Source organism: Siphateles boraxobius, unplaced genomic scaffold (genome assembly GCF_051911475.1).
Source record: "Siphateles boraxobius isolate OS27281-9 unplaced genomic scaffold, OSU_SipBor_1 111, whole genome shotgun sequence".
Taxonomy (NCBI): Eukaryota; Metazoa; Chordata; class Actinopteri; order Cypriniformes; family Leuciscidae; genus Siphateles; species Siphateles boraxobius.
The window spans coordinates 19,706-39,422 of record NW_027508713.1 but is presented as its reverse complement, the minus strand read 5'-3'; the positions used below and the strand labels follow the sequence as shown (position 1 = coordinate 39,422).

General features: G+C 40.8%; 1 protein-coding gene and 1 long non-coding RNA gene across 2 annotated transcripts in view; both read right to left on the bottom strand.

Annotated features, from left to right (window-relative positions):
- Window positions 1–630: 630 nt before the first annotated feature.
- LOC143706686 (uncharacterized) overlaps window positions 631–19,717 on the bottom strand; it is a 33,502-nt gene continuing 14,415 nt past the window's right edge. The window contains exons 11-19 of the mRNA XM_077198908.1: window positions 17,817–17,885; window positions 17,670–17,744; window positions 17,411–17,457; window positions 16,710–16,951; window positions 6,404–6,699; window positions 6,026–6,328; window positions 5,626–5,943; window positions 1,151–1,246; window positions 631–815 (exon numbers count right to left, since the gene is read on the bottom strand). Coding sequence (XP_077055023.1) covers window positions 631–815; window positions 1,151–1,246; window positions 5,626–5,943; window positions 6,026–6,328; window positions 6,404–6,699; window positions 16,710–16,951; window positions 17,411–17,457; window positions 17,670–17,744; window positions 17,817–17,885 — 1,631 coding nt within the window. The remainder of the gene's footprint in view (window positions 816–1,150; window positions 1,247–5,625; window positions 5,944–6,025; window positions 6,329–6,403; window positions 6,700–16,709; window positions 16,952–17,410; window positions 17,458–17,669; window positions 17,745–17,816; window positions 17,886–19,717) is intronic.
- On the bottom strand, window positions 8,085–12,931 carry LOC143706644 (uncharacterized). The gene is made up of 3 exons (XR_013193004.1): window positions 12,810–12,931; window positions 8,300–8,596; window positions 8,085–8,197 (listed from the first exon to the last, which is right to left on the bottom strand). It is a non-coding gene; the product is annotated as an uncharacterized LOC143706644 (long non-coding RNA).

Here is a 19,717-nt window from a genome sequence, read left to right as displayed (position 1 = left end):
TACAATCAACTCAAACAGCCAGGACAAATAAAGGGAGAAACTAACTAAACACACCTGAACTGAGGAATCAGTTACCATAGACACAAACATGCAGCGAACAGAACTACTTCGCAAATTACAGTAATCAACATTTGAAGTGGATCAAAACCTTTCATAAAAAAATGTATACATGAATTTTGAACAATACCCGTTTTTGACTTAGGACAACTTTGATAAACTTTTTGATCCACTTCAAATGTTGACTACTGTAGAAAGTTAACTTAGAAACACAGACATGCACAGAAAACAAGCTCAAAACATGACTGCAGGGTTTTGGCACTCTGTTGCTGTCTAGGTTATTTTATTGTCTAGCCTATGACAGTGTAAACAGCTCAATAACCCTTTTATTTAAAGGCTTAATTTATGTCTAATTGACCAGTCATTACTATTGCAAACAGTATCAAAATGTGATGTGCAGTCAAATGGCCCAGTGTGTATGCTGTTTAAACAAGTTTTCTCACAAAGCTTGTTGTGCTTTGACGTGTTTTAAAGACTCAATATTTTTTCTTATTCAAATGTGGTGACAACCCCCAAACCCCTCACCTAACTTTAAGCATAAGCAAATACTGGTGTAACGTGTGATGTTTTAAGTTAGTTGAGTCTCATATGGCGACTGACCGTGGCGTAATCAGAGTCAATCTCCTCATTATTGAAGGAGACTGAAGCTTCACTGACAGACTCTTCATGCTTCCTGAAACTGACAGACGTGTACAGGAGCTCATCAGACGGGATTGTGGGTAGTTCATCATGACTGTTAATCTGAGCTGATCCAGGATCTGTGAGAGAATCACGTCTGCTGTCTACACATGATGACTGAACATAGATAAAATATATTTTAAAATGAGAAAACATATTATAGGCACAACATTTAACAAACACAAACACAAATGCAACTCACCATTGTATTTGTCTTTTTCTTGTCTGATGTCGTGGTTGCTCCTAATTACAATTTTTTTTTTTTTTTTAAATCGATCCGTAAGAAATAGACAAACTAGATCAACGTCAAACTAGAGACGGAATGCAGCATCTGAGACAGAAACTCAAATAACTTTCATTTATTTTTAATCATTTTAATTATTAATTTGTTTCAACAGATAATACATGATCAAACCTTGTCTCTTGTGTCTTAATTTACACACAGTCAGAGTGAATCCACCAATCAGCAGCAGACTCACACACACACAAATTATGATGATCATGGAGAAATCTGAAAATAAAACACAAACACACACAGATATACATGAATACAATAATATCTAAATGTATGACATTCAATTTCAGCCCTTTTCTATCCAACATAAATTTATTTTTTAACACTTATGGACAATAAACATTCAACAATTTTAAGTAAAAAAAATTTATATAAATGAAATACACTGTATTGCCAAAAGTTTTGGGACTTCTGCCTTTACATGAATGTGAACTTTAATGACATCCCATTCTCAATCCATAGGGTTTAATATGGAGTTGCCCTTTGCAGGTATAACAGCTTCAACTCTTCTGGAAAGGCTTTCCACAAGGTTTAGGAGTGTGTTTATGGGAATGTTTGACAATTCTTCTAGAAGCGCATTTGTGAGGTCAGACACTGATGTTGGACGAGAAGGCCTGGCTCCCACTCTCTGCTATAATTCATCCCAAAGGTGTTCTCTAGGGTTGAGGTCAGGACTCTGTGTGGGCCAGTCCAGTTCCTCCACACCAAACTCGCTCATCCATGTCTTTATGGCCTTGCTTTTGTGCACTGGTGCGCAGTCATGTTGGAACAGGAACATCCCTAAACTGTTCCCACAAAGTTGGGAGCATGAAATTGTCCAATATGTCTTGGTATGCTGAAGCATTAAGAGTTCCTTTGTCTGAAAATATTGGGCCAATTCCAACCCCTGAAAAACAACCCCACACCATAATCCCCCCTCCACCAAACTTTACACTTGGCACAAGGCAGGCAAGTCCTGTTCTCCTGGCAACCGCCAAACCCAGACTCGTCGATCAGATTGTCAGTCAGAGAAGTGTGATTCGTCACTCCAGAGAACACATCTCCACTGTTTTAGAGTCCAGTGACGGTGTGCTTTACATCACTGCATCCCACTCTTTACACCACTGCATCCCACGCTTTACACCACTGCATCCCACACTTTACTCCACTGCATCCCACTCTTTACACCACTGCATCCCACGCTTTACACCACTGCATCCCACACTTTACACCACTGCATCCCACACTTTACACCACTGCATCCCACTCTTTACACCACTGCATCCCACGCTTTACACCACTGCATCCCACACTTTACACCACTGCATCCCACTCTTTACACCACTGCATCCCACTCTTTACACCACTGCATCCCACACTTTACACCACTGCATCCCACTCTTTACACCACTGCATCCCACTCTTTACACCACTGCATCCCACTCTTTACACCACTGCATCCCACTCTTTACACCACTGCATCCCACTCTTTACACCACTGCATCCCACGCTTTACACCACTGCATCCCACACTTTACACCACTGCATCCCACACTTTACTCCACTGCATCCCACTCTTTACACCACTGCATCCCACGCTTTACACCACTGCATCCCACGCTTTACACCACTGCATCCCACACTTTACTCCACTGCATCCCACGCTTTACACCACTGCATCCCTCGCTTTACACCACTGCATACCACGCTTTACACCACTGCATCTCACGCTTTACACCACTGCATCCCACGCTTTACACCACTGCATCCCACGCTTTACACCATGGCATCCCACGCTTTACACCACTGCATCCCACGCTTTACACCACTGCATCCCACGCTTTACACCACTGCATCCCACTCTTTACACCACTGCATCCCTCGCTTTACACCACTGCATCCCACGCTTTACACCACTGCATCCCACTCTTTACACCACTGCATCCCTCGCTTTACACCACTGCATCTCACGCTTTACACCACTGCATCCCACGCTTTACACCACTGCACCACTGCATCCCACACTTTACACCACTGCATCCCACGCTTTACACCACTGCATCCCTTGCTTTACACCACTGCATCCCACACTTTACACCACTGCATCCCACGCTTTACGACACTGTATCCCACTCTTTACACCACTGCATCCCACACTTACACCACTGCATCCCTCGCTTTACATCACTGCATCTGACGCTTTACACCACTGCATCCCACACTTTACACCACTGCATCCCACACTTTACACCACTGCATCCCACTCTTTACACCACTGCATCCCACACTTTACACTACTGCATCCCACACTTTACACCACTGCATCCCACACTTTACACCACTGCATCCCTCGCTTTACACCACTGCATCCCACACTTTACACCACTGCATCCCTCGCTTTACACCACTGCATCCCACACATCTATTCTTAGATGTATGGCGATGCAGATGTGGACATTCTGAATCGATTCACAAATGTCAAAATCTATTTTCGAATTTTTTTTTTCTTTCTAATAACGTAATATTGACGGAACGCAAAAAGCGGAACTCTGAAGCGCGGAAGTGCAGTGGCCGTCCAGTCTGTGGTGTGCGCATAACAGAGACGCATGGTGGCTGAGCGCGAAATCCGAACGGCACCCTCTTCGTTAAAAGCTAATGTATGGAAAATTGGCAATTTCATTCTGACCTATTTTGAATTTATTTGTATGAGAGCTGCTTTCTGTATTGTTTAGTTTTCGCATCAAATCATGTAAACAGATCTGTTATATGGACGTTATAGGTTTACTGTACTGCCCTTCGCAGGCACAGTGAGTATCAGTTCAATTCTAGTCACAAAAAGTTACATTTTGACTGTGCTCTCTGCAGATGTTTATTTACATTTTTTTGTATAAGATGTTTTTGATTGTGAATACTTTGCTTTAAAAGTGCCAAGTAGTCACACACAAAAAAATGCATCGATAATCGTTTTAGCATCACAGCCCTCTGAATCTTAATCGAATCGAATCGTGAAGTGCCTAGAGATTCCCACCCCCACACTTTACACCACTGCATCCCACGCTTTACACCATTGCATCCCACACTTTACACCACTGCATCCCACGCTTTACACCACTGCATCCCACGCTTTAAACCACTGCATCCAACGCTTTACACCACTGCATCCCGCTCTTTACACCACTGCATCCCACGCTTTACACCATTGCATCCCACACTTTACACCAATGCATCCCACACTTTACACCACTGCATCCCACGCTTTACACCACTGCATCCCACACTTTACACCACTGCATCCCACACTTTACACCACTGCATCCCACGCTTTACACCACTGCATCCCACGCTTTAAACCACTGCATCCAACGCTTTACACCGCTGCATCTCACTCTTTACACCACTGCATCCAACGCTTTACACCACTGCATCCCACTCTTTACACCACTGCATCCCACTCTTTACACCACTGCATCCCACGCTTTACACCACTGCATCCCACGCTTTACACCACTGCCTCCCACGCTTTACACCACTGCCTCCCACGCTTTACACCACTGCATCCCACGCTTTACACCACTGCCTCCCATACTTTACACCACTGCATCCCTCGCTTTACACCACTGCATCCCTCGCTTTACACCACTGCATCCCTCGCTTTACACCACTGCATTCCTCGCTTTACACCACTGCATCCCTCGCTTTACACCACTGCATCCCACGCTTTACACCACTTCCTCCCACACTTTACACCACTGCCTCCCACTCTTTACACCACTGCATCCCACTCTTTACACCACTGCATCCCACGCTTTACACCACTGCCTCCCACACTTTACACCACTGCATCCCACGCTTTACACCACTGCACCCTCAGACAGTGTCTCACGATTTGGTCTTGTCTTGGTCACGTTTTGGTTTGTTCATGTCATGTTCCATGTCTGTCGTGTGATTCCATGTTTATCATGTGATCCTGCCATGTGTCTTGTCATTGGTTAATTGTCTGTTCATTGTTCACAGGTGTCCCTTGTCCTGTCATTAGTCTGTGTATTTAAAGCCTCATGTTTGCCATGTGTCTTTGTCAAGTTGTGTTCCCCTCTTACCAAGTGTTATTTCCATGTTTATGTTTTTGAGTACATGCCACGCCATGCTTTTGTTTTATGTTTGATCTTGTTGTATTTGTAAAAAAAAAACTGCACTTAGGTTATCATCTATGCTTGCCACCAGTGAATCCCCTTTTACACAATACAATTAAAATAAACTTTCTTACCCTTTTTAACAGTGAGGCTGACTTTAGTGATGATATGAGCTCCACACCAGTATATCCCAGAATCCTCTTCTCTCAGATCAGTGATGTTTACAGTGAAGACTCCAGTAGAAGCTTCATCACTGAAAGAGAATCGATCATCTCGGATCTTCTCCACAGAAACTTCATCCTTCACACACATGGAGGGTTCATGTGCTTTGCAGAAGCATTTCTGAAGTTCATCATGATGTTTGCACTGGATTAACATGTCGTCTCCTTCATACTTAGTCAAGTTCAGCTCTGGAAATATTATAAATATAAGGATATCAATTTACAGCCATAGTTTTACATATTCAGATGTATAAACCTTCCTCACCCTCGTTCATGATGACGATCAGATGAGTGTAAAGATAATTCACGTCTCTCTCTAATGTCACTGCACACCAGTATTTCCCAGCATCCTCTGCTCTCAGTCCAGTGATGGTCCCAGTGAAGACACTTGCAGTGACGCCATCATTCAGAGTCAATCTTTCAGTCTTGGTCTCTTTCTCTTCTCTCACAGTCTCATTGAGAGTATTTCTATCTCTAGTGGAGCACTTCCCCTTACAGAGAGACTTTGACTTTGATTTATAGATTGAATCATAAGGGCAGAAGATCTCAGCAGATTCTCCTTCATGTTTCACAACTGGAGCCACTGCAAACAAACACAGATATTTAACACACATAATTCTGAATATACTGTATTTACTACAACAAAATAATCTGAATTCACTCACTGAAGAGGTCGAGCTGAATTTTGGTGGTCAGGGAGATGAAAGTCAAATGTGTGTCTCTGGTTTCTGCTCCACACCAGTAAACTCCAGCATCTCTCACGCTCACATTACTGATGCTCACTGTAAAAACTCTCTCTTCATTTCTCTCAGATGAAGGACTCATTTCTGTCACTGCAGATGTGCGGATGTTTTGACAGATGTGATTATCATCATCTTTGCAGAAATAAACTTCATGTTCCTCTGGGATCTGACAGGTGATGTGTACTTCTTCACCAAGATGAGCAGATTCAGTCACAAACGTTACATCTGTAAATAAAGACAAATTACTTAAAAATCACCAATGCTTCATAAATGCAAGATAAAGTATATCCAGTTCCCCACCAACTCTGACATCCAGCTGAAGTTCAGTGAAGCTCTCAGTATAGTGAGACACATTCACTCCACATCTGTATGGTCCTGCATCTGCAGCTTTCAGCTCTCTAAAAAACACCATCAAGACTCCTGCTCTGGTGTCGTCATATAAAGAAACATCTCCATTCTCCATCCATTCATCCTGAACTCCTGGATTCTTCCTCTCTGAACATCCATCTGATTCTTTACAGATGTATTTTGGCTTGGTTTTGTGTTGAGGATGTGCACACTTGATCATCATACGACCTCCTGATTGGCCAGTCGCTCTAGACACGCCCACTTTAACTGTCAATCACAAATATCAATTCTAATCAATGTTTTCACAAAGATTGTAGAAACTTTAAAACCAGATTTGAATCAGTGGCGACTGCTGTCTTTCAAAGAGTGGAAGCTCATTTTCAGCCTACATCATACAACTTGTCCATTTATTTATAGCCTAGCTAGCCTAGCCTACTGTATGAATGTATGAATGAATGAACAAACGATTTAAAAAATAAGATATTTTATTAGTTTGTTTTTCGACTACACTTACAAATTCTGCGATGGGACTGAGCTTCCACATCAGCGACTTTTTATAGTACAAAATCACTGTCAATCAAAAGGAGATGCAGTCTTTCTACAGACCCTCCAATCATCATGCAGAAGCCCGGAGTCTAGGCCAGCCCACTTCTCTATTCACCCCAGAGAAGCCCGTGGGCGGGACATAATCACAGAATTTATCCAATGAAGTCTAGTTTCGAAGCACTGAAAAAAACTGTTCAAAAGCCACGCCATTGAAGTCAATGGATGCTCGGCTTTAACAGGGAAATACACTGTGACGCTCCAGGAATGAATGAGAAGGAAATCGAGTCAGCCGACCTGCTGTATGTAGCTGATTCTGAACAAACTCGTCTTCGAGATGAACGTGTTCTAACGCATTTTTAGTCAATAAAATGTTAACACAATAGTACATATTTGACCATTCATTTTTTGACAGTATAGGGGAAGCCGAGCTTCCCATGCAGTCTTAAAGAAATCCCCACTGATTTGAATGAGTTATTTTCACTTACTGGTGATATATAGATGAACAGTATTGATAACGGAGTAACTGTACGAGTGTCTGTTGATCGAAACTCCACATAAATAAACTCCTCCATCATCTGGAGTCACAGCAGAAATTCTCACACTGATGAGATTTTTATGTCTGTCATCAGAAACACTGAATCTTTCTTTCTGATCCTGTGATTTATTAGTGGAGATGATCTCATCAATGATGTATTTTCCTGTTTTGAATATGGTTTTCCCGTCAAACATTTGATCCTGAGAATATTCACAGCTGAAAGCAGTTTCTGTACGGTTTACATTCACTGTTTTTGACGCTCCGCAACACGAATCTGTCAACATTCAAAGTCTTCATTCATAAACTGGGAGAACTACATAAAAATATGAAACAATGAAAACAATTTTCCTACTCACTCATTATGTGCAAAATAACTGTTTTAATAATGTATGATTGTTCTCTGATCCAAACTCCACATAAATAAACTCCTCCATCATCTGGAGTCACAGCAGAAATTCTCACATTGAAGAGATTTTTATGTCTGTCATCAGAAACACTGAATCTTTCGGTCTTCTTCGAGGTGCTGTAAATCGTCTCAATAGAGTCTGTTCCTTCTTTGAATATGATCTTGGGATCATTAATATGATTCTGGGAATATTCACAGCTGAAGGTTGCAGTTTCTCCAATATTCACCATCACTCTCTTTGACACTTTACAACATGAATCTGTCATTCACACAATAAATAAAAAAATATTTCACATATATACAAGCTTTTAAATGATCCGTAGTTGTACTACACAAAGACTTTGATCTTAAAATGACTGACCTTCTTCCACATTCAAATGCATATCAATGAACTGCTGGCCAACAACTCTAATCCAGTATCTTCCAGCATCTTGTTGAATTAAATCTCTGATATAGATCATGAGGTTTCCGTCATTGTTTTTAAACAGTGTGAATCGTGCTTCATTAATCCATTTATCATGTTTCTTATAATTTATTATTGTTCTCCACTCAGGTAATTTGGCCATATATTTAGCGGAGTAACTGAACCAAAGCTTCTGTGAATCAACAAGAAGACTTCCTCCAGAATATCCAGTGACACTGACACATCTCACTGCACCTGTCAATCAGATTGATCTTCTTCTTCTTCTTCGGCGGTCACTCGAGACGAGTATGACTGTCCTCCCCGTCGGGTCATTTTTATTTGTGGATCCTCAGGTGGCTGTAAAGGCCGATCTGTGATCCACAGATTCTGCTGCAATGTTGGCATTGGAAGGTTGAGGTATTGTGTAGTGGAGGAGCCTTCCTCTGTTTGTCCTTGCGTTGTTTCCGCTTTACAGCTGCGGCACGGCGGAGTTCTGTTTCGTGGTGAGCTGCACCTTCAAGCACTGCCTTTCTCCAGTAGTCCCTGTTAAACGCTAGATTTTCCCAGTCGCCGGACATGATGTTAAACTTTTTCAGGCTGGTCTTAATATTGTCCTTAAAGCGTTTATTTGGCCCACCAGGGGCTCGCTGTCCTTCCTTTAGCTCGGAGTACAGGATCTGCTTTGGGAGACGGTTGTTGGGCATCCGGATGACATGTCCTGTCCATCGGAGTTGGTGCTGCATTATGGTGGTAGTGATGCTGGGCATATTTGTTTCTTCCAGAATACTGGAGTTTGTACGTTTGTCTTCCCAGTTGATCCTCAGGATTTTCCTTAAGGCTCTTTGATGGAATATTTCCAGGGCTCTAAGATGTCTGCTGTAGGTTGTCCAGGATTCCGCTCCATATAGCAAAGTTGGGAGAATCACAGCTCTGTAAACCAGGACCTTGGTTTGAGCCCTCAGGTCTCGATCATCAAAGACTTTTGTCCTAAGTTTGGCATAGGCTCCGCTGGCACAGCTCAGGCGATGTTTAACTTCACAGTCTATATCACCTTTGGAGGAGAGAATGCTGCCAAGATAGGTAAAGTGGTCCACGTTTTCCAGAGTGGTGTTATCCACTTTGATAATGGGCATTAGTGATGGCTGGTTAGGTGGTGGTTGATACAGAACCTGAGTTTTCTTGATATTCAAGACCAAACCCAGGGCTCTGTATGCCTTGGCAAAGGCATTCAGAATGCCCTGGAGGTCTTCAGGGGAGTGCGCTGCTATGGTGTTATCATCGGCGTATTGCAGCTCCATGATGGTGGTATTCCTGACTTTACTCTTGGCTTTAAACCTGTTGAGGTTGAAAAGCCTCCCGTTAGTCCTATAAAGGATTGGAATCCCCTGTGGCAACTCTTGGCCAGTAAGGTGAAGTATGACTGCAATGAAGATGGCAAATAGGGTGGGTGCAATGATACATCCCTGTTTTACCCCAGTTTCTACAGTAAATGGCTCAGATTCAGACCCACCGTTGAGCACTGTGGCTGACATGCCGTCATGCAATAGCCTCAGCACACGGATGTATTTGGCATGACATCCATACTTTGATAGTATGCTCCACAGTGCCTGCCGATCCACGGAGTCAAAGGCCTTTGTCAAGTCTATGAAGGCCATGTACAGAGGCAGTCCTTGTTCCGACACTTTTCTTGTAGTTGGCGAGCAGAAAAGATCATGTCAGTTGTTCCCCTAGATGAGCGGAAACCGCACTGTGATTCAGGGAGTATCTCCTCAGATAGTGGTAGCAGGCGGTTGGCGAGGACACGGGCAAGAAGTTTGCCTGTTGTTGACAAAAGCGAGATGGCTCTGTAGTTCCCACACTCAGCCTTGTCCCCTTTCTTGAATATGGCAACAATTTGGGCATCCCGGAGCTCTGAGGGGAGCTCTTCCCTTTCCCAGACCTTGATGAGTAGATGGTGGATGGTGGATGTGGTGCCAGAGGCTTGGTCCTCCTTCCTTTAGAATCTCCGCAGGGATCCCATCAGGACCAGTGGCCTTGTTATTCCTGAGACTTCCGATGGCATTATGAACCTCCGTTAGGGTAGGAGGTTCCCCCATGTCTTCTCTGATGGGACTCTGCAGGATATGGTCGGCGATGTCTGGTTCGGCTGAACTGTCACGGTTCAAAAGTTCTTGAAAGTGCTCCTTCCAACGTGCGTTGATTGAGTCATTGTCTTTCAAAAGATTTAAACCACGATGGCTAGGGCCATAGACAGCCTTTGTGGCACTAAAAAAGCCTCTGGTGTTACCTGATTCAGCCAGTCTCTGGAGTTCTAGAGACTTTTCTATCCACCAGTTGTTCTTGAGCTCCCTCACCAATCTCTGAACGTCAGCCTTAGCTCTGGAGTGTGCTGCCCTTTTGGCCTCAGATGTTATATCATTTTGCCACACTCGGAAGGCTTTTCGTTTTCTGGAGATAAGTTGTTCTATCTCTGTGTCATTTCCATCAAACCAGTCCTGATGTTTCCTGGACTGATACCCAAGGGTAGATTTACATGACTCATGGATGGTGGATTTGAGAAGTCCCCAGTGATCTTCGATGTTATCAGGATATTCTTGCTGAAGACTTTTCTCGAGAGAGTCCTGAAGTAGTTGCTGGGTGGCAGTTTCATTCAGGCTGTCAAGGTTCAGTCTTCGCCGGGTCTGCTTCTTCTGAATCCTCCTCCTTTTTTTTAAGTTTGACGGACATTGTGGATCGAATGAGGCGGTGGTCTGTCCAGCAGCTGTCAGAGTCTATCATGGCCCTTGTGATGTTTACATCACCGCGGTCCCTGGCCCTTACGATTACAAAATCAATAAGGTGCCATTGCTTGGAGCGAGGGTGTCTCCAAGATGCCTTAAATTTGTTTTTCTGTCGATAGAGAGTATTGGTAATGACCAGGTTGTGCTGAGCGCACTTACTCAGAAGCAGCACTCCGTTGGAGTTGATGTTACCGATGCCCTCCTTGCCAATAGTGCCCTTCCAGAGGTGTTGGTCCCGGCCTACCCTAGCATTAAAGTCTCCAAGAAGGATGATCTTGTCCTCCCTGGGGATTTTTGACAGAGTTTCTTCCAGGCAGGCGTAGAATGCTTCTTTTTCTTCCACGTCGGAGTCTAGGGTAGGGGCATAGGCGCTCACTACTGTCGCTGTCTGGTTGTTGGCCAACACCAAACGGATTGTCATGACGCGCTCGCTGATCCCCACAGGAAGTTCGGAGAGGTGGTTGACAAGCTGGTTTTTGATGGCAAGTCCAACTCCATGGTTTCTAGCCTCATCGGCTGGCTTTCCTTTCCAGAAGAAAGTGTAACCACCTTTCTCCTCCTTTAGCTGCCCTTCACCTGCCAGTCGGGTTTCGGAGAGAGCAGCTATATCAATCCGGCATCTCTGCAGTTCTCTGGCTATGATAGCGGTCCGTCTCTCAGGTCTGTCACTGGAGGTGCAGCTGTCCATTAAAGTGCGCACATTCCAGGCTCCAAAATTTAATTTCTTTTGTTTCTGACCGCAAATGAGGTGTTCCCTCTGGACGCGGTAATCCAGTCGGGAGATATGAGGCAGGCTATTTTTAGGGCACCTTTTCTAGCCCCTTCCCCATATGGGGTAAGCAGAGCGGATCCTAAATAGGACTGCTTAGTCATGGGTGTAGCTGCCGAAGAGGTCTTCTGCCTCGTTCCAAGAGCCCAGCGACTGATTCTTACACCCATCGCCTATTGTGCCAGCTCATGACTAGGGGCTTCAAGACTACACAAACCTGCCCCCGTCGCCACTTGCTGGTCGCCATAGGACTTCATCCGGGGTGGTAGGGTGAATTCCCTTTGTGGAGGACGCCTGTGCGTGGCGTTGTTTAACGTGTGGAGGCTGGTGCACAGACAACAACCACACGGTCCTTGGCAGGTCTGGGTCAGAATCCAGTGGCATGGAGTCCAAGACGACTGGGGACCCATCACTGCTGCAGCCTTCATCCGCCTTCCCAGCCGTTGTGATGCTCCACTTAAGTCAGCCATCATCCTCCGCCTGTTCCGACGTTGAGGTCTTTTGACGCCTTTGCCTCTATAGGCTACCCCACAAGGCAAGTGGGACTATTTACCCATAGCTGGGGCTGTGGTTGGCGAGTGCCAGGGCATGTCCACTACTTGGTGGGCCTGCACACTACACCTCTGGGGCCCACTGCTGCTCCGAGATCCCCTACAGTTTAGCCTGGGTCCGCTAGGGCCCAGTTACCGTGTGTGGCCGCAAGGAGGCACTGTAGGAGTCTTGACGGTGGAGAGGCTATGTACCGACAGGAGGAGACTTACGCACTCGGCTCCTCTTTTCACCCTTGCACAAGGGTTAGTCGGTGGCAGTAGCTGTAAGCAGAGTATAGCAAGTCAGATTCAGATTGATACTGTGATCAGAAACCTCATGAACAGAAAACAGCATCATTACTGCAGTGATGAAAGAGAAAAGCTCTGACCTGAGATCAGGGAGAAAGTGAAGAAGATGAGGAGGATCTTCATTGTGAGTTGAGTTCAGTCTTCTTTATGCTGAATGTTCTCTGTGTGAATCGCTCTGTCTTCACATCTGTCTGCTTTAGTTCCTTCCTCTTTCTTCAGCTCTTTATCAGTAATGATCAGCTTGACTGAATATTACATTAATCACACTGAAAGAGCGCCACCTAGTGGAGGTTACAGTGTCTGATACTGAGAGCTCATACAGGCTTCATCTTCTCTATAGAAGGACAAATGACACTGAACATAATTAATCTGCATTATTAAAATCTTCCTCTAGAGGGCGACAGTACAATTTACCTCTAATGTGTCTATAGGGGGCCTCAGTAAATTTAATGTTAATTTACAGTACCCCTGTAGGCTATTTTCTCGAAAATGACACATATTATGAAGAATGCATTATTTTATATAGTATATAAAAAAAAAGCCAAATTCTGACAGTAATTCACCATTTTACACTCAAAATGTATTAAACAGTAATAAACTGTAAGTTAAAAAAAACTGTTTTTTTAATATTTAGTTTAATATTATAGTTTACCTTAAAATTGAGATGTGTGGGTCACCATTGTGCTGAAGAGTAGAGCCTGTGCTTCAGTCCAGGAGAAGATCTACAAGCATTGATGTTATGCTGCATGTTGCTTTATTTAACAGGCGATGACTGTGTAGTTGCTGGTCCAGTGGGAAATCTCTTTATTTAACATATGTTTAGTGGACTCAAAGGAAATAAGTTCACAGTAATAATGTGCTCACATTATGAGCACATTATAAATATTAGTTTATACATTTAAATGGCAGTTGGTCAATTTAAGGCAGTCGATTACTGCAAATGAAATGAGTTTTATTTAGTGCATTTCTTACAGTAACATACTATAGATTACATTAAAGCACTGTACAATTAACAGTAAATTACTGGTAACCGTGTTCCCAGTATTTTATCATTAATTTGCGGGACAATGTTTTTTAGTGTAGCGATTTATGCAATTCAGATTGTTTCAAAGCAACTTTACTGTGATCAAATAGAAAAATGCTGTAAGAAACATTAACAGTTTTTAGGAGGAAACAGAATTGCAGGTTAAATACTTTAAGCACTCAACAATTAGTTTTGCCTCTTGTTCAGTTTAATTAATTAAAATGAGCTAAAGTAACATGATTTTTTGAACATTTTGTCACACTCTCAACTTAATTACATTTTCTTCAATCCCCCTAATATATTTAAAACCAATGTGTACTCAATCCATTTGAGATTTGAGTTGAAACTATCCTGGGTGTAGTTACTGTATATTATAGTTCACTTTGTCAATACTGACACCTTGTGGTCACTAAGAAGTCTGTCGCCTTTAATAAAAAATCAGCCATTTTGGATTTTCAGAGCTCATGATGTCGACTATAGAGGAGCATCCATGTCCATCCTTCTTCTTTTGCTCTTGAAACGACACTATCTGTAAGTTAAAACGATTAATCTAAACGGTAACATATGATTATGTGTATTTTGATAGGTTATTCATGTTTGAGAACGATTTACATGTTACATGGTAAATGTAACCTGAGGCAAGGGACTGCATTCTACATCTACTGCATCTACATTTAACTGATTACTCACAGAAAATCTTCCTCTCTCTGATCTGTCAGTTAAAATTTCAATTCACCCGCAAACTGTTTTCATTCAGACACACAGCGCTCAGCGCCATATAAGGATAAAGGGGAGGAGCCGAAACTGTGCTTAAATCTCATTGGTTTATGACTGCAGTTGATTGGACTTGTTAGCAAAAAGTTTTACTTCCCAGATGACCAGACTAAATCCTTTTAAAGAAAGATCTGAGATATATTATTACACGATTTTCTTTTTATTTTTTTCATATAGGCTATTACACAAATGCACAGCATCTGTTTTATGGAGTGGAAAGTATGTGACCATTGGTAATGAAAAACTATTTCCTGTTTTTATCACGCCTGCTGGAGGCTGAAGGGTTTCTGAGTTTGACCCGCAGAACATAAATAGAGCAAAATAAACCACAAGCTGAAGAACATCTCATGTTGATCTTTGTCACACTGACCACAGTATCAAACAACCCTGCACACACAAAGACATTTTATCTTTTCATCTTAGTAAAGAAAAAAAAACGCCTTTCCAAATATTTAAAATAATCTTTCAAACATTTAAACATTAATGTACAGACTTGTCATTTCACCGTTTATCGTCTGACTTCTGTCTGATGATAATGATGATCTCATACATAATATCACAAAAACACAGCATCATAAACTGACATTTCACATTCAGTAATTCTGTTACATCTCTGGCTAGATGGACAATTATGTTAGTACATTTATTTCAATGTACGAAAAGCACTAAACAATACAAATGCATGACATTTAAAGGATTTTTACGGACATTGTGTGTCATTGAATTGTGGATTCAATGTTTTGATTTTGATCTTTTTTGAAAGAAATTAGTCAAATCACACATGGATAATATGTTGATCATAAACATTTTTCAGTCTTTCCCTCAATTCATAACTCAGTAAATGTTGAAGGTGAATTACTGAAGGATCAGCTGTTAGTCTTTATTATCTTCTGTTCATCTTCTGTCTCTCTGTTCAGTCTCATGTGTCTCTCTGTGGGTTTCCTGAGTAAGTGTTTTATTAAACTGAACTGAGACCCTGAACCTTCACATGTTTTCTGTGGCTTTGAGCTGGACGGGAAAAAAACTGTATGTTCATCACACAAACACACAAACACAAAAACGCCTCCAGTGTTCATGAGAAACTTTCTGACAAAAACTTATATAAAATGGTATATAAAAACTTATATAGCTCATATAAAAAATCATTTTCAAGTCTTTGAATATCACAATAATGGCAATGCATTTATAAATGGATATTGATTGGTTTATATGTAAATATTTCAATCAGTCCTGAGAGTGAAAGTAAAATGCATAATGAATTATTCAGATTCCAGACTCAGACGTTATAAACTAAAAGTATAAACTTTTCTCACTGTCTTTTATGATAATAATCAGATCATTTCTGGATGTTTCTCTGGGATCTGGAAACACTGATTTCATCAGAATGAAAATTAGATTAAGTCACCCTATATGTTAATACTGTTTTAATCAAATTCAATGCTGTGACAATGTTTTAAATTTCAAATATAGTGTAAAAATAATCCATTGAATATATTTGGACAATAAACAAGAAATTATGAATAAAACTGAACTGAGACCCTGAACCCTCACATGTTTTCTGTGGCTTTGAGCTGAATGGAAAAAAACTGTCGCTTCACCACACAAACACAAACACAAAGCGGGTGAAAAGTCTCCGGATAACCAACTGAAGATACTGAAGTGTGTATATGATGGACACTTTACAATCCCATGAGGCCACAGGAGAGGATTTATGACTGACAGTGAAGTTATTGTGGGATTCTATTTAACGTTGCATTATAAAAAATAAAAAAATATCATAATTTACTTTTACCTCAGAAAAAAAAAAAAAAAATATATATATATATATATATATATTTTTTTTTTTTTTTTTACAAATCTCTTATAAACAACTCTTATAAGAATTGTAAAAGATTCAGGATATTTAAATGTAAAGGAAAAAACCTTAAGAGGAACCAGACTCCTCTGACAATACAATCAATCTACATATGATAAATATAATCTGTTTATACAGTACATGTATCATATGGTGCTCCGCTTAGACCCTGTTTACTGTGAATCAGTCTGCATATTTACTGTAAATGCATCAGTTTTTCTGCTGTCGTGAGATGATTGACAGTCAAGTCAAGTCACCTTCATTTATAAAGCGCTTTTAACAGTATGCATTGTTTCAAATCAGCTTTACAGTAATAATAAAAATTACCGTAACAGATTGACAGCAGCGTATTCACTGTAATCCTGATTATTCCTGAGACTGACACTGTCAGGACAGTCAGCTTCCTTGTGGAAATTCACCACTGCGTAATTCAGATCCTCAGCAGAAGTGATGCAGCACTGAGAGTCACCAGTGGCTTTCTCAACTGTAGCGTAAACACAGTTAGAAGAAACAGAGGGGCTTGTGGGTAATTCTTTAATCTCCTTGTAATCACAACCAGTGTGAGAAACCTGAGGTGAGACAAAAAATTTCTGTTGTGACACTGTCAGTCTGTTTTGAGTTCTCTTCTTGTCTTCATTTAGTTAATCTGTTGATTAGTCTCAGTTTAGTGTTCCTCCACCCCTGCATGTTTGTTTCTATGGTTTCTACTACATTGTTTATTTCAGTTCAGGTGTGTCTCGTTTCTTCATCTGTTTCTCTATTAAAACCTGTGTTCAGTTATCGTTGCGTGTTTGGTTGTTCTGTCCTGAGCTTTGCTCCTGTTCCCTGTATTTGTGAAGTTTTGAGTTTGCTTATGAAACTACACTGCACACACTGCTTCCGCCTCTGCTTCAACCAGTGTAACATATGTATTTAATAATAATTTGAAAATTGAATACAGCTCTGATCCTCCGTCTTTAAATCATCATATAATTCATTCTTATTATTGATCAAAAACATTGTTTTCCAATCACAGTAATTCTACAAACCTCTTCATTGTTTTCTGGTGTGACTTGAGATCTTTTGGACGAGGAATCTGTCGAAGACAAGAAAAATGAAATGTTTGGTAAATCTTTTCACATTCTCATATTTCTCTATTTTGATCATCTTTAGTTGTTATTTTATGAACTAAAGGGGACATAAAAGGGTCTATACAAATGTAAATGTTTCAGTTTGATCAAAAAGTCATTTTAAAGAGAGTAAAGATGGAGGAATGAGTTTTACTGTGAGAGCGACGCCTCCTTCAGAGAGTCAGGGTCACTAACACGAGTCCAGCGATGATCAGAAGCAGAAACACACACACACTGACCGTCAGAGAAGAGCCTGAACACACACAGAGAGTCACAATCTCAACCACAGACACAAATGAGTGTGTGTTTCAGACTGTGTTTGTACCTGTTACAGGAGACGCAGACGTGATCGCTGGAGAGTTAAACGATGATGTTGTTCTGTGACGGTTTGTCTCTAAAACACAGAAAAGTCAGTGTCACAAACAAAGTGTTTTCTTACTTTCACTCACAGATCCTTCACTGCCCTTTTCTCACACGCTGCTGTCTTTCACACATTGTTCATATAAATCAGACATGTTTCACACACTAAACCACAAAGTGCTTCTTCTGAGCGTCTTGACGCTTTCTGCAGGATTGCTGATGTGATCTCTCTGCTAAACACTTTAGCACATGCATACGGTTGTTAAATAACAGTAATCTGCAAGAGCTTTGAGTTAAATTGACGTGTTAAGAAACATTATTTTTTTCGTGGAATCAAATATTTTTAATATACTCACTAATGTACTAATATACATTACTAACACAGTACAGTATAAATATTAAAGGCCAATTTATGACAATCGGTTTCCTCACATGAGTTAACACAGTTTTTAATTCAGTACAGGGTATTATTACAGTAACACTGTAAAGTAAATTGCGATAAAGAACTGTAAATTTACAGCTGCTCTTGTTTTGCTGTTTTTACAGTATAATTGTAGGCCTAGTTGATGATTTACAGGCGTGTCGGCAACCAAAATTTCCAGTAAGTTGCTGTAAAATTTTCAAAGCATTTTTTTTAAGTGTGTGAATAAAAATGTAACAAATGCTGGCATTAAGTGGCATTATAAAAATAATAAATTGTGATTGTGTTAATTTAAATATTATAATAAACATTTGATTGGCAGTACAGTCAGAATAAACGGTTGTCCTGACATTATTTACTACTGAAACAACTATGAAAACATGCTTTCTGTTAACAATGATTAATAAAGCTCACGATTCGGTCCAATAGAGAATAAAGTTGAGGTGAGGTTGAATATGCAAGCAGTTTTTATGAACACAATGATTACGACAAACAAGCTATAAGGAACCAATAACGGGTTCCCATATGAACACTTGAACATATGAACATTTGATTGATCTCATATTTACAAATAAACCAGATAGGGTTACCAAAACATATAATTTAATAACAGGTTTGTCAGATCACAACCTTACTCTAGTTGCTAGAAAAATAAATAAATCCAGGAATAGGGACAAACAGCAATTAAAAAATCAAAATAAAATTCTTCATATTCCTAAGAGAAATCAAATTGCACTGATGAATGATTTAAATGAAATTGATTGGGAGTGTAAAGTTGACAGTAAAGGCTGTGAGTATACATGTAATAATATTACCTTAACTTTACAGGAGACCGTTACTAAATATACAGAATTAAAGAGAAATAAAACTAATAAAAAGAAATTGCCATGGTTTGGTAACTCTCTCTGGGATCTAATGGACTTGGATAGTGGAGGTGTTGTAGGGGCGATCTTTCTTGACTTGCGTAGGGCTTTCGATACAGTAAACCATGAACTACTAATGGATAAATTAACACATTTCTCTATTAGTATAAGTACAATAAATTGGATTAAATCTTTTCTTAGTGCAAGGCAACAGTGTGTATCAATAAATAATGTATCATCTCCCTTACAAGCATGCACTATGGGTGTGCCTCAGGGCTCTATATTAGGGCCCTTGTTGTTTTCTCTTTATATTAATGATTTTCCGTCTGTGTGTATTAATGCTAAAATGATAATGTATGCTGATGACACAGTGGTGTATATTCATGGCAAAACTGTTATGGATGTTGCTCGAAAGTTAACTGAGGAAATGAAAAATATCTCCATTTGGCTAAAAAAATCTCACTTAACTTTGAATGTTGACAAAACAGTTTCTATGTTTTTCACAAACCGCCGCAAGTCCTCGCTATGTAAAACTGAACCAAAAATTATTATTGAGGGTCAGGAAATTTCAAGGGTTGACCA